Source organism: Nothobranchius furzeri, chromosome 13 (genome assembly GCF_043380555.1).
Source record: "Nothobranchius furzeri strain GRZ-AD chromosome 13, NfurGRZ-RIMD1, whole genome shotgun sequence".
NCBI classification, from domain to species: domain Eukaryota; kingdom Metazoa; phylum Chordata; class Actinopteri; order Cyprinodontiformes; family Nothobranchiidae; genus Nothobranchius; species Nothobranchius furzeri.
In genome coordinates this window covers 42,754,144-42,768,908 of record NC_091753.1, presented here as the reverse complement: position 1 = coordinate 42,768,908, position 14,765 = coordinate 42,754,144, and the positions used below count along the sequence as shown (strand labels likewise).

The 14,765-nt window shown below is 40.3% G+C and overlaps 2 protein-coding genes and 1 long non-coding RNA gene across 8 annotated transcripts in view; 2 read left to right on the top strand and 1 right to left on the bottom strand.

Moving 5' to 3' along the window:
• Positions 1–14,765, bottom strand: part of nbeab (neurobeachin b) — a 279,564-nt gene that overhangs the window by 81,636 nt on the left and 183,163 nt on the right. For all 6 annotated transcript variants that reach the window (XM_015951379.3, XM_015951381.3, XM_015951380.3 and 3 more), the window contains 2 exons: positions 8,894–9,040; positions 5,464–5,600 (listed from right to left, as the gene is read on the bottom strand). In XM_015951379.3, the coding sequence (XP_015806865.2) occupies positions 5,464–5,600; positions 8,894–9,040 (284 nt within the window). The remainder of the gene's footprint in view (positions 1–5,463; positions 5,601–8,893; positions 9,041–14,765) is intronic.
• On the top strand, positions 2,911–4,281 carry mab21l1 (mab-21-like 1). The gene has a single exon (XM_015951386.3). It carries the CDS (start codon positions 3,047–3,049, stop codon positions 4,124–4,126), a length of 1,080 nt encoding a protein of 359 aa, XP_015806872.1. The 5' UTR covers positions 2,911–3,046; the 3' UTR covers positions 4,127–4,281.
• Positions 7,504–12,374, top strand: LOC139062518 (uncharacterized). The gene is made up of 4 exons (XR_011516058.1): positions 7,504–7,641; positions 10,817–10,890; positions 10,965–11,070; positions 12,259–12,374. It is a non-coding gene; the product is annotated as an uncharacterized lncRNA (long non-coding RNA).

Below are 14,765 nucleotides of genomic sequence, written 5' to 3'. Positions count from 1 at the left end.
TAAACATCATCCTTCTGATTTTTCTTGCACACATCTGCTTATGATGGAACGCCTTTATCGCAACAAAATAGTTCGTATGAGTATCGGCAACAAGAACTTTGTGGGAAGAAAAAAGGAGGGGAATGAAAAAAAAAGAATGAGAAAACCGAATAAGCGTATAGGAATGCTCTGCAAACAAAGAGGCCTTCAAACCAGGGTCACATGGTCATGCAAAATTAGAGGAAGTAGAATGTATTGATTTACACATCCATGCGTGTATTTTGCTGGTTCAGACATAGGCTTGAGCTGGAATCCCATACATCATGGAGGAGTTCCAATAACCTGGCAGGAGGGTAACGCAGAGCCACAAGAATCAGAACGCTGAAACGGTGGAGATGTGAGTCTGGATCGTCTCTGGCTGGACCTGACAACCGCTGGAGCCATGGGACTGTAGAGCAGGTTGAGTTACGGTGGGATCTGTGCAGCCACATGCTTTAGATTTAGAGGTGATAATCTCAATGAAAATCCCCCGTCTATCAGGCGCAGGGATGGCCAAAGGCTGGAGTGCAAACTTAAAAGGTGCAAGTGGACTCTGTGGTGCACAGCTTAAAGCACGATACTCTGCAAAGAGACGCTAGTCTGGTTTCAATAAAAGGCAAGGACCTGCTGAGCTGCAGACAGAAGGAGGGGGTCAGGAAAAAAAAGACTATTAAAGTCTGAGAAGGAAGCTTATAGCTTTCACGACATGAAAACCTTCCACAAAATGCCCCACATCCTACATGCACGAGTAAAAAACTAACAGAAAATATTTTAATGATTTTAAAAGAAACCCTATAATTTGATTTCATACATAAACTCTGCAAATTCTGCCTGATAAAAGTGTGAAATTCTAACTCCCCCGTAGCCAAGCAGCTTCTGGCAGGATGTTCGTGACAGGCTGCTGATAATGGGAGTCACCTATCAGAGCCCTCACACGGCCCACCCTCACTCCACTCTGCTCAGCTCAGCTGCATCCATGTGGCGAGAGCTGGGATTGTGGAGCAGATTGCCCTCACCATGATGTCTGGTCGTATGCAGCTCTAACTGTGGCAAAGACGAGTAAATGCCTTTGTGTTCTTTATCTGATCTATGCAGCATTTTTCTGTTTTTGAAGTCTTCTTCAAAGCAGCACCATGTGAGACAGAGTGCCAGTGCACTGATGGAAGCCAGAGAGGGTTTCAGGAGGGCTGCTTTTGTAAAATGTATAATTTCTGATTATTAGAAATGCTAAATGCACTTGTTTTCAAATAAATAACCATTTTTAGTTAATGATAATCAGTTTACACTTTGTCTATTAAATCAAGATGATTATAACTAATGTAGAGATCAGAATAGCCAGAAATTTACCTTTCTAACAATATTTTGGGCAATTCATTTACTGATTTTTAATTCAGATCTGGGTATTGAAGAGGACACAAAACAAGTTACTAATTGGAAATGTCACATTTGATTACAAAAAGGGCACACATTTAAATAGATTTAATTTACTAAAAATAGATTGTCATTTAAAATAAAACCACTACATCTATTTTTTCATTCTTTTTATAATAAAATGACTTTAGGGTTGGTTTCCAAAAACAATATTTGTGCATTTAGTGAATTTAAAAATAATAATATATTTAGATACATAATTTTAATAAATGTTTGTAAATATTGATGTGTGAACAAATGAATGAATGATGAATAAAAATTCTGATTTTTAACAACGGGTAAGAAAATGCGTAATTACATCATCACTGATGCTACAAGTGAACAACACAAAAGTAGATAAAAATAAATAACAAAAATAAAAAAACACGCTTGAAATCTCATTAAACTTCAATAATATTAAATCAACCTGAAAAGATGAATTATTTTAAACAAAAACAATAAAACTTAGAGGTCCTTCAAAATAAAACAACATAATTCCGAAATATTTAGTACCAAATTTTAATATTTCTAAGTGAAATTAAATGTAATTAAATTTTTAAGTAAATCAATTGTTATTTTTACATGAATATGACACGAAAATATTCGTGGTCGGTCCTATTGCTTCATCCATCCATTTTCTGAACGCGCTTGTCCACGTGGGATCGCGGGGGGGGGGGGGGGGGTGCCCATCTCCAGCGGTTAATGGGCAATAAGGCGGGGTACACCCTGGACAGAGAGCCTGTCCATCGCAGGGCAACACAGAGACACACAGGACAAACAATCATGCACACACACACTCACACCTAAGAACAATTTGACAGACCAATTAACCTAACAGTCATGTTTTTGGACTGTGGGAGGAAGATGGAGTACCCGGAAAGAACCCACGCATGCCCAGGGAGAACATGCAATCTCCATGCAGAAAGACCCTGGGCCGGGGAGCGAACCCAGGACCTTCTTGCTGCAAGGCAACAGCTCTAGCCCCTATTGCTTCAAACAAGATCAAATATGATAAACAAATAAAAAGTGGATGACAAACCCAAGAAAGAGATTAAACCCCCCATGAACCCACGCCGGTGTACTTCCGCTCCTGCCCAGGTATGCTACAGCCTACTCATAACAACCGGCTATGAATTTGTTTCCCATCAGCTGCGGTGACGCATCAGACGGCGATTGGACATCTCGGTCTGAACTCCTCCCTTATAATAAAGTGTGTGTGAGTGTGTGCGCGCGCGCGTGTCCTTGTTGTAAAACACAGCAACACCGGGCGTCTGCGTAAAAGAGGGCACACTCAACTCTGCGCAATTACGCGGACTCCTATCTGGCACAGGGAGCGAAGTGAGGCGCGTTCTCTCCGCTACTGAGCAGGAAGCAAATGGACTTTTAATCACGCCATCCGGATAATTTCTGAGCGCTTCAATGCAGTTTACGGCGCAGCAGCTGTGATTGTGCTGACTCTTTTGCGTGTGCTCTGAGCACAGCCTTGGTTTATAAATAGACCATTTTTTTCTATTTAAATTACTTTCCTTCTCTAAAATTGGCTCCCGTACAAACAGCCGCGTTGGATCCCTCGGCTTACTGCGAGACTCCGGTGTACAACCCGGATCTCTGCCCTAATATGATAGCCGCGCAGGCAAAGTTGGTTTATCACCTCAACAAATACTACAACGAGAAATGTCAGTCTCGGAAGGCGGCCATCTCCAAAACCATCCGAGAGGTGTGCAAGGTGGTGTCGGATGTCCTGAAGGAGGTGGAGGTGCAGGAACCGCGCTTCATCAGCTCTCTCAGCGAAATGGATAACCGCTTCGAGGGACTGGAGGTGATTTCCCCTACGGAGTTTGAGGTCGTGCTCTATCTGAATCAGATGGGGGTGTTCAACTTCGTGGATGACGGCTCTCTCCCGGGCTGCGCCGTCCTCAAGCTCAGCGACGGCCGCAAGAGGAGCATGTCGCTCTGGGTAGAGTTCATCACAGCCTCCGGGTACCTCTCTGCGCGCAAGATCCGCTCGAGGTTCCAGACGCTGGTGGCGCAGGCTGTAGATAAATGCAGCTACAGAGATGTCGTCAAGATGGTCGCTGACACGAGTGAGGTGAAGCTGCGCATCAGAGACAGATACGTGGTGCAGATCACCCCGGCGTTCAAGTGCACCGGCATCTGGCCGCGGAGCGCAGCGCACTGGCCTCTGCCTCACATCCCCTGGCCCGGACCGAACCGGGTGGCTGAAGTCAAAGCGGAAGGTTTCAATCTTTTATCCAAAGAGTGCTACTCCCTAAACGGGAAGCAGAGCTCGGCAGAGAGCGACGCTTGGGTGCTGCAGTTCGCCGAGGCCGAGAACCGGCTCCTGTTGGGCGGATGCAGGAAGAAGTGTTTGTCTGTGCTGAAAGCGCTACGGGACCGGCACCTGGAGCTTCCCGGACAGCCTCTGAACAACTACCACATGAAGACTTTAGTTTCCTACGAGTGTGAGAAACATCCCAGGGAGTCGGACTGGGACGAAAACTGCCTCGGCGACCGCCTGAACGGGATTCTATTGCAGCTAATCTCGTGTTTGCAGTGCAGGAGGTGCCCGCATTATTTCCTGCCTAATTTAGACCTGTTTCAAGGAAAGCCGCATTCCGCTCTGGAGAACGCAGCCAAACAGACTTGGCGACTGGCAAGAGAAATACTGACCAACCCCAAAAGCTTGGAGAAACTCTGAGGTAACATTTATTAAAAACGAAACCAATGAAAATGCTAGTTTTAAAATCCCTAAACGGACAAAGAAAAACACCCAAGTGTGACTGTCCTCTGTTGTTCAACATGTTTTGGCCTAGCCTGTTTATAAATATTTTTTTATTTACAACTATCCTTTGTGCACCTTTTGAGGGTGTTAACAGGAAATTAGATAAATCATCTTTAAATTATTATATGAAGTTATCAATCTGGGAGGCACTGCAGCAGCCTTACATGCAATTATTTTCTTCAACGCTTTAAAATTAAACCCAATAACAAAATCTGGATTTCAAAATTAAACACACATCTGTACATTTTACTCTGTAAATACACTCATAGATTGTGATTCAAGTGGTCTGAAATTGTGAATGTTGTTCTGTGGCAAGTAAATAGGATCCACTTGTTTAAATCTACTTCTGAAAGTTTTTCTTTTTTCTTTTTTTTCTGGTAGAAACGTTTATTTATATTTGCATCAGTGGTAGTCTGACTCACCTGTTCCAATGAACATTTTATACTTTTTTCTTAAAGTTTACATTTTGAATCTAGGCGTTCGATATTTGTTGCATCGAAAACATTCCATCAGTTTACTTGAATTATTATTTAAATTACTCAAATTATGAGGTTTTTGTCGTCTTTCTATATGAATAAAAAAGAAAATGATAGCATATATATAGTATTATATATTACAATTTATTTGGAAATAATGCACTTGAAATACACTGGATTATAACATCTGTGATTTGATTTATTATTATTATTTCTGTATTTGGTTTAATTTAAAGAGTTAATAAAACCAGCTGTTTTATACTTGTGTCCCATATGACTTTATTAAACTGTCCACCTTGGAAAGAAGCTATAATATAAAACAAAATATGACATGAAATATTTGAGGTATTTAAAAACACAATTACAAACATTTTGAACGGATAAAAGTGTGCAAAACTGAGTGGATTGTTTCTTAATCCAAATCAACCATACAAATTATTTTAATTATGCGTAAAAAGTTATCTCGACTTGCAGAAGGAACTACAACCAGGTGCAAATTACGATTTTTTTAAATGCAGAAATAATGTAGATACGTGAAATTTAAGTAAAATAACCGAAAAAAAGATTTATAAAAAGAAATGCAAGCGCAAAAGGCACATTTAACTCCAGCGTAAAAACGCCCTTCACTTGCTTTGTGCGTAAAAATAAACGCGGCTGATTCACTCCTGCGGGGAGGGTGGGGTCACAAAGGGAGAAAACATGCTAAGAAACTAAATTTTGCCCTCAAACAAAATATTTCCTTTATTATATTTTTATTAAATGCTTTTTCTTGTTTACCTTTGAGTCAGCCCGTTTGAAGGCGGGTTCATCCTCGTCCACTTCAAAATAGATTTCAGAGGTGGTGATGGACAGAGTTCCGCGGGCCACCAGGGCAGGGGCGACAAGCTGGGCCGAGCTGCTCAGAACCACCGGGCCTACAGAGAGGAAGGGTTGGACAGCAACAAAAACGGTTTGTTAATATTTACAAAGATAAATAAAGCGATCAAAGCCGGGAGCTGCAGACGCAGCGGCCTTTATCGCGCGCTCAGACGGCGTTAAAAAACATGAAGGGGGTTTTAACGTTTGTCACCCAATCACAGTTTTCAAAATCAAGTTCGTCTGACGGCCCTTGTTTGCGCAGCAACGCTCAATTATTAGAGATTTATGCAAGTTTTAACAAAATAATCCATTTTACATTATTGTTTCATATAGTTTGGAAAAACTAATTTGGCGGTATAAGTTAAAAAGCAAAACGAGTCCATTGTGTTCAGTTGTGCAATAAAACCACGAATCGTTTTAAATAATCCAGGTTAAATAATGAGAATAGCAATAAAGCTATTTTGAAGAGCAAATATTCCAGTTAAGGCGGATTGTGACACTTTAGTCAGCTGACTTGACCAGATATTTCTCCTCCTCCTCCTCCTCCCCCTCCTGCTGCTGCTCTCAGATCAGTGTCGCTAAGGGACACTGTTACAGTGATTTGTCTGCTCCCATGCTCTGAAATCAGGAAATTTATCGATCCCTTAAACTCCAAGGAGCCACTCATCAATCTTAATCTGCGTTCCTCAGCCAAATACTGGCGATAGTGTTACAGGAACACAAGTGGATTCTGGTTTAAACTCCCTGAGCGTCCCTCCATCGGCGGCACAGTTAAACCATCCTTGGTTCCATTAACGATGATTGTATCTGCTGATGATATCAAGCCAAATACTACAATAACCAGTCATCTCAGAGGGATTTACTGCTTTGCAACCATTAATAACACAATAAAACAAACTCACCTGCAGTAAATAAGACCAATAGCACAAATGCGTGTTTTATGACATTTGCTGCCATTTTTTGTTCCAGTCATACAAGCAAAGCATCATGTAATGGTTATTCCAGCCCCTACAGAATAATTCAATCCATCTTCTACCAGAAATAACACACTTGGGTTTTGTCCCTAAAGAGCCACTGAGAAAAAGCCTGAAGCATTAAGCATCCATTGCTCATGGGCAGGAAGAGGATTAGGCAGTAATCCCCTCAGGGATTCTTCCATAATTAGGCTATATGGTATTAAAATGTTTACATGAGAATAATGAAATTAAGGGCCAGTTCCACAGGATGGAGAGATCTGTGGGATAAAGCAGAGAATAACCCACAGTTGGGGCTTTTTTTTCCCTTCTAATGAGAATGCAAATATTTCAGAAACGACAGGCCGATTAAATGAAGTCTGAAAAGTCTCATTTCGGAAAGACATTTGGGAAAACTGCTGAGAGGATGGATATATTATTATCTGACACAATCTATCATAGGGAAGGTGGTTCACTTGCATTAAAATTTAAATAGTAATGAACTGAAGGCATTTCATCTTCTGAACGAACGCATTTAGACACGTAGGGTTAATTTTTACTCTTAGAAACATGCCACCATTCCAGAGACTTTCAACAGGGTCTTAAAATGGACACAAAAAGATCTAAATTAAAGCAAAAGAAAATGGTTGTGGCTGCTAAGCCACACTTTGGGGTAAACTAACATGCTTCCGGTATGCTGGCAGAACAGCCTAATCTGCAGACAACTCCTCGACGTGGGAAACAGACACGTTTACATTCTTATGTCTTCCACCAGTTTCTGCTGCAGCCCCTGATTTCACTTATAGTATGGGCCAATAATTAATATTAATAAAACAAAACACAAATGTGATGCGGGGCAGGCAAACATCATTTCCAGGGTTTGTGGGGGAGAAGAAGTAATCATAGGTTCAGGGACCACAGCTTGAGCTCATGGGAGCAGGCGCCGCCCCTTTGGCGGCAGCAGCAGCAGGCGCTGACCCGGCTGGTAGGACCGAGGCTGTTGTTGACAAGGATCTCTCATTGAGGCTGTTCATGTCTGAGATCATCTGCAGGACAATTCAAGCATTTCCAAACATAACCTGAATGTTACAGTGGAAGGAAGACCTGGAAACGCATGGAAAATCCCAAAAACTCCATCTTTAAGGTAAATACAAAACACAAAAATTCACCTCAGCATTTGATTTACCAGGCTCTCAGGAGGACACATTCTGTGTGTGTGTGTGTGTGTGTGTGTGTGTGTGTGTGTTGTGTGTGTGTGTGTGTTCTCGTCTTGCTCTTTGGATTGGCTGGTGAAGGGCTCGTCTGACAGGCGAGGAGCGTTTGGCTGCCTGCTGGCTGTGGAACAAGGAGGAGGGGTTAATCTCCTCCTCAGAGATTCATCTGGGAGATTTTAAAGGGGATTTCACTGCTCAGTAGTGCCCCGATTCAGAATCGGCTTCACGTGTTCAGCCATGGGCGTTAACGTAGGCTGCAAACCAACAGGTTCAAATAAAATAGAAAAGCACAAGATTTTCACCTAAATTATTGCATAACTGAATTTGATACGGTGTGAGAAAACCCTTAAATAAACACATTCAGATTTCATAAAAGTACAGTTTTAGTTGAGATACAATAAGAATATTTAAACGAAGAATCAACATCCGGTATTAAGATTATAAATTGTCATTATTCGTAGACACAAACACTTTAATAGTACTTTCTTTTATTTTAGTGGAATATTACCTAAATAGAAAACTAACAACAGAATGTTCCACCGATCACTTAGAAGAGATTTTAGTTGAGTCTAGCTTTTAATTTAGATTAAGTTTGACTGGAAAGTTTGGCTCACAGTCAGAGTGTGACCGTGACAATTTTACAGGATTTAAGACAAAACTGCATAAGTAAGAGCACTGTGTACGAATTCTTTCAAATGGATGTGTTAAGACATTTTAAGAATCACATGGATACAACAAATCAAAGCTGAATTAAGTATTGATCGGTCTGGCTGTGGCTGGGTCATGTGGCCTCGACTTGACATTATTTTCCAGGATGATCCTTTAAAATGTCCTTTCAAACTATACTCTGCTTTTAATGGGGAAATTAAGGGAATTCGAACTTGCAAAGTTTGAGACAAACAAAGCAAAACATTTTCAACAATTTTTAATATTTTGCTGACTGGTCCAGAGCACAACAATGAGACACCGTTACTAACTGGAACTCAAAGTTTAAACAGAATCCAACAGAGAAACGGAGCCTAAACCTTTTACTTTCTCTACCATCCTGAAATGTTGCTTTGCAGTTTGTGACCAGCTGTTCATGATCAATACAAATCCAATGATGTGATCAAGATCAATAAAAAACAGCTTCTGAGGTGATGTTAAACAAGAGCAAATGGAAATGTTGGCATGCCGACGTACCACCAAGGTTGTCCATCTCCTTCTCCTGCAGCAGGCTAACGTTATCATCGTCTCCATCCAGAATCAGTTCAGTCTCTGGGCTCTGACTGGCCACAGATGGGCTTCGGACAACCCCCTTAAGCTTCACCGGCTCGCCTGCCTTTAAACCTGGGGCAACAAATGTGGGAATAGAGACCACAAAATGTGTGTTGCTCTTAAAAGAGGACAGACATGACATTTTTGCATAAGTTATAATAGTTCTGTAGTCAATACCAGACATGTTTATGAAATTTTTTTGTGCTAAATCCCTCTCACATAAATTGATTTCTGCAGTTTTATTCTCAACCTTTTTAGTACTTTCCAGAACGAGCCGTTTTAGGGCTGTGTAACGTTAGGAAAACAAGCTGGAGCTGGCCACGCCCACCCATCACCCACTCAGGTTGCGATAAGCTGAGACTGATTTGTTGGAGTGGAGCCATTGCCCCTCCAGCCTGGAGAGGTGAGAGGTGGTTCTATGCCAATTTCCTCAGTTGTGACATCACGAACTGGGAGTTTTGAAACGGCTTGTTTTAGACATATAACTCCTAAAACCAGACACTGATAGAAAACAGATGAATGGGTTTGTTGTCACATTTGGAGTGTTGATAGAAGCAGAAGAGACCCACATAAGAATGCAACAGATGACTTTTGTATTATATGTCCTCTTTAAAGGTAAGACTGATGCAAGCTACTGTTTCTGAATATACAAGTTCACTGGTTATATTGTAGTTTGCATCATACGCAACAAGTACTATGTTTATATGAGCAGAATATTTTAGCTAGAAGCTCTTTTCTGTAACAGAAATATTTTTGGTATTCTGCCAGATGACTGTTAAAATGCTAATGATCAGAACATGTTTTTTATTAATCAGGTTCAAAGAGTTCAAAAGTCCACCCAGTTTCTGTAAAAATATGTGGAAATCATAAAGGAATCCACACTGCCTTATTAAAAAGATGGGGGGGCATGCCCCCCAGGTTCCCCCCTAATTACAACCCTGCTGGGAGCCCACACCAGCCTAATAACTGGACCCCAATAGCTAAATCATTAGGCCATTACAATAAATCAGGTTTTCTAGATGTATTTTCCTGCATTTGGTGTGTGTGTGGTGTGTGCGTATACATTTTCTTAGTCAAAATTAATATAAGTTGCTTCCTTTAATATTAAACTAGTAGTGTTACACTATTTTTGGCCCACACCTGTAAAATATTTTTGTAAGAACCATGACAATAAATGAAGCTGTTAAAACCCTCAATAATTCACCTAAACATTTTAAAATGACAACAACCTTTTCTTTGACAAAATCATATCACTTTTCCCATCCTGCCACTCTGGCAGTTTCTACTGACACAACTCAGCAAATTTCTATGTTTTACAATATTTCCATATTTGAGCAGAGGCAACTGAATAATAAAATGCATGGGAGATGTTTTCCACTGAATTGCAATAAGAGCAAAAAAGCTAAAATGCATAAAAAATATTTAGAAATCAGCAGCAAAAGAAATGTTTGTTTACAACCCCTAAAATGGTACATCGTGGGAAATAACTGGATAAAGTGCTAGCATAAGATTATATATGTTGTGAATAAAAGTCATTTTCATACAAATCCATTTGACGGATAGATTCTGAGTAGTTGAACATCAGAAGTGTTTGGGCTTTTATTTTTTCAGCACATTCTTTGTCTGAACATGACCAAATGCTGAATTACATTTCAAGCTCAGAGCAGATTAGATAAATCATTAGCTGCTTTAGGACAGTGGGCCTGAACGGACATAATGAGGAGGCTGTTTATAGCAGGACTTCATGTAGCTATAGTAGACGATGATCACTGAAAAAGATGCATTCATACAAGCTAGAAAAGAGAAAACAAGACAAAACATTTATCAGCTCATCTTTTAAATGTGCAGCTTTCTGAGGATCGAAGTAAGAAATTACCAGAGGAGAAATTTGCATGCGCAAAAAAGGAAGACCACAAATCAAGGTAGGGGAGGTGGCTGACATCTGCCTGACATGTTTCCTTTCACCACAGCTCTTAATTCACCTTTCCCTCCCCAGAGGAACATGTACCTCGTCTTGAAGAGGTCACATTTGACTGTTGTCAACACTGCTACTGGAGAGAGAGCGAGAAAGAAAAGCTGCTTCCTGCTCTGTCTCGTATCTGGTGAGCTTTCATCAGACGAGGGGAAGAAGTTGGAGCGTTTCGGAAATGAATTCTGTGCAATGTTACAGGGAAAAGCCAGCCAGTGGTCAGAAATCAAAGCAGGAGGAGTGAAACTTAAAACTGTGTTTCTGTAAACCATCATTACGCTCCGAGTAAATGAGGGGAAAAGTCAGCAGACAGGGCTGCACGGCGGTTCTGGACGACCAAATAAACAACACTGATTTCAGCATGCAAATGACCTGCTTTTACCAAGGGTTCTCTCTCCCCCCCCTTGAGTGTGAGTGTGTGTGTGCACGCGTGCATGCATGCAAGTGTGTAAAATAAACACTTTATAACTGAAATCAGCTTTTTTTTCACAATTTAGCTCTAAGAAACTGTAATTTACTTACAAATAAATGAAAACAATAAAGACCAAGACAAAGAACATGAAGTCCTCCTGCCTCGGAGATCCTGTTGTAAACGTTGCTGTGAAGACTTGCTCTTTATCACTATTACAGAGTCATCATGTAACATTGTTTTGTGAGACTGATTATAAAGTTTCCATGTGTTCACAACATCTTCATAACAGGAGACAGTGTCTTTAAAAGATTCAAACAATTTTTTAAATGGGCTTTTATCTGGTAGATTTGACCATTAAAATACAAAATATTACTTAGGGTTGCAAATATAATACACAAAAGATAAAATGATTTGTTTTTAATTATGTGGATTTTGCAAACCTAAATATAACAAAAATGTACGTAAAAGTGACAGTGTGTATTTTCCTGGCGATAGGGGGCAGTACATACATACATTTCAGGGTAGCTTACACCCTATCGCTGTGACTGTCGCTAGTTTAAAAAAGAAACATTATGGTAAATGCTACCTGTGGAGCAGAGAGCATGCAACCTTGGCGTGACTCCTCAAACTTTGATGGTCCTTCAGTTGATCCCATCGAGAGAATGCAATGCTGATGCTAGGTTTCTGGCGTTGTAGTTTCCAGATCTACTCAGGGTCTTGAGTCTGCCGATAACATCACACTACGGCAATACCACTCAGCCAAAATACGATTCAGTATTCAATTCAGTTCTTCCACATAGGTTTTGGAAAGAGTTTAGCAGTTCTGTTGTTAAATTCGTGTTTCTTGCTGCTTAAATGTTTTCTTCATAACTCATTTGTTAAACACCATCTTGTCTTTGTTTTTTACAGAATGTGAAACTAAATCAACCCACCGTCAGACTGTGCCAGAAAGCACAACAGTTCTTATTTGTGAAAATGTGTAAATGTATTTACATAATTAGCAGCTCTTTCCAGTTGTATAAATGTGGAATTCTGTATATTTTGTTAGTTCCTATGTGAATCTATCCTTTCATTTAAAATGTTGTGCATTTATTTGTTCTATGAAGTTCTTTTAAAATTTGCCCCATTTGATCAAAATCAAAGCTGCTGAGGGTCTCCGTTTATCAACTGATATTGTTGCTTTTATTTAACATTTCCTTTGGCAATATGAACACCCCCCCCCCCCCCCCCCAATTTAGTATTTATTATTTTAACTACAGGAACTGCAAAAACTGCAATTGCAAATGTGCCTGGACCAATCAAAATCTTCTGTGTCAACGTGCTAACGTAACTTTTACAAACATGGTGTGACATCATCGGAAGGCGCAAGACCCCGAGCCGGCTGACGTAAAACATAGTGTCTGATATGGTGTCCCCCAGAGACTTAAGTATTTTAGACCCAATTTTATGGTTACATGTTACAAAGCCGCCGATATTTTTCAACAACATTTTGAAGGATACACCATGTCACTTTAATCAACAGGTAAAAACGTGTTTTAGCACTGAAATACAACCAAACTAAACCAACTGCTATAAAACTGTAAAATTGAAGCTAAAACAGCAACAGATAAAAAGTTTTGCTCCAGGGCTTCTCGGTGTGACAACAGTTTTATTTCAAGTTTGCCATCAAGCTCTTCAAGAAGTGTTGCCAGGAGAAGCCACCGATCACCAGTCTCCTGGGTCCTCTTGTTCAATCACTGAGCTGAAACTGCCTCAGAGTGCACTAATTACACTCCATGAAGTGCACTGCAGAGCTTTCATGACCTCATTGAAGGCTGATGAAGATCTGCTGGCTGTCACCGATGGAGGATGACTTTGAGCGCTCTCCGCTGTGGTTCACTTGGAACGTACAGTCTCAAGTTCTTTCCAGGGCATCCAGGAGCCGCCGGCTGTCACAGTTTTCTTTAAAATGTAATAAAGACGTTGATCATGGAAGCAATGTAAATGCTACTGATTTTTTGCTTCATTCTGAAGTCAGCGAGGCCACACAAACAGACTTGTTATAGACAAGCTATAAGATGCACGAGTGTAAGAATAGAATTGATGAAAGGCTGAGTGTATGTAGATGTGGGGAAAGTTCATCACTCAAACAATGAAACTACTCTTTCAGAGTAAATCTCAAATATATTTGGGATTTTTTATTTTTTTACTCTAAAGGGCATTGTGTGAATAAATTCAAAACCTCAGAAATTCCACAAATGTCTTGGTGAAGGTTATAAAATGAAAAAACCCAAAACTTACTTTGTGATTTTCACTAAGAAACACATTAAAACTACTGTCAGTTAACCCAGGTGTGCTGCAGAAATACAAAGTAAATCTTGATTTTCTTTATAATAAATAAAATAGTATGCACACAGATCAATCAAAATACACTGTTGCTTTACTAAGGTATCTTCTGGCCTATTAAAATTCCTTTTTTGGGGAATTCTGACTGGAAAGTGGAAAATACACGTACAATTCAATAACTGATGCTCTGTTGATGCGGTTTTGCACAAATCTTCTCAGGGGCCTAGAGTGACCGACCTGGGACTGGGAGATTGGGGTTCAAAACCCAGTCGGGTTATACCAAAGACTTTAAAAATGGGACCCAATGCCTCCCCGCTTGACACTCAACTTTAGGGGTTGGACTGGGAGGTTAAACCACCAAATAATTCCCGAGCGCAGCCACAGCTGCAGCTTGACGCTCCACACAGGGATGGGTCAAATGCGGAGATGTAATTTCACCAGTGTTTGATTATGACTAATGGGACTTTAACTTTATTATAGGGAACCATCTCTCACCTCTCAAAGCTGAAGGGGCAGGAGCTCTACTCCAACATCAGAGCATCTCATCCTATAGCAGCCCGAGTGGGGGATGGAGTGAGGGAGCCTAATTTTATAACCTAACAGGAATAAATTTCTCTTTTAAAACAGAAAAGGGTGTCTCAAGCCACTAAATGTCTAACGTGTTGACAGACGAAAAGATTATGCAACACATCGACATTCTGCACATGCCGATTTCTCAATTAAAAGAAACAAAACACACATTTTTTCCCCCAAACTCAATTGAAGACATTTAAATGAAGAAAAATAGGAGTTTTAACTTATGTTGTGCTGTTCTTTCTAGCAGAAATAATGTTCATCATTTTGCAAATATCAATCAGTCCCAGTTTGTGAAAATCATGAGCACAGCTGTTTCAATTAATCTGTAAATAAATGAAGACAAAAAGTTTTTGCTGGTTATTTGAAGGATTTTTTCTGTTTCCTGACTGTCAGATCTGTTAGTTTGAGCTCCAGTGTTTTATGCCTTTTTTGTGTGAGCTCTATAGAACATTTCACTTCTCTTCTTTTTCCAGAAAGTGTTAAAGATTCTGCACTCCTACGCTCTTCTCCACAGG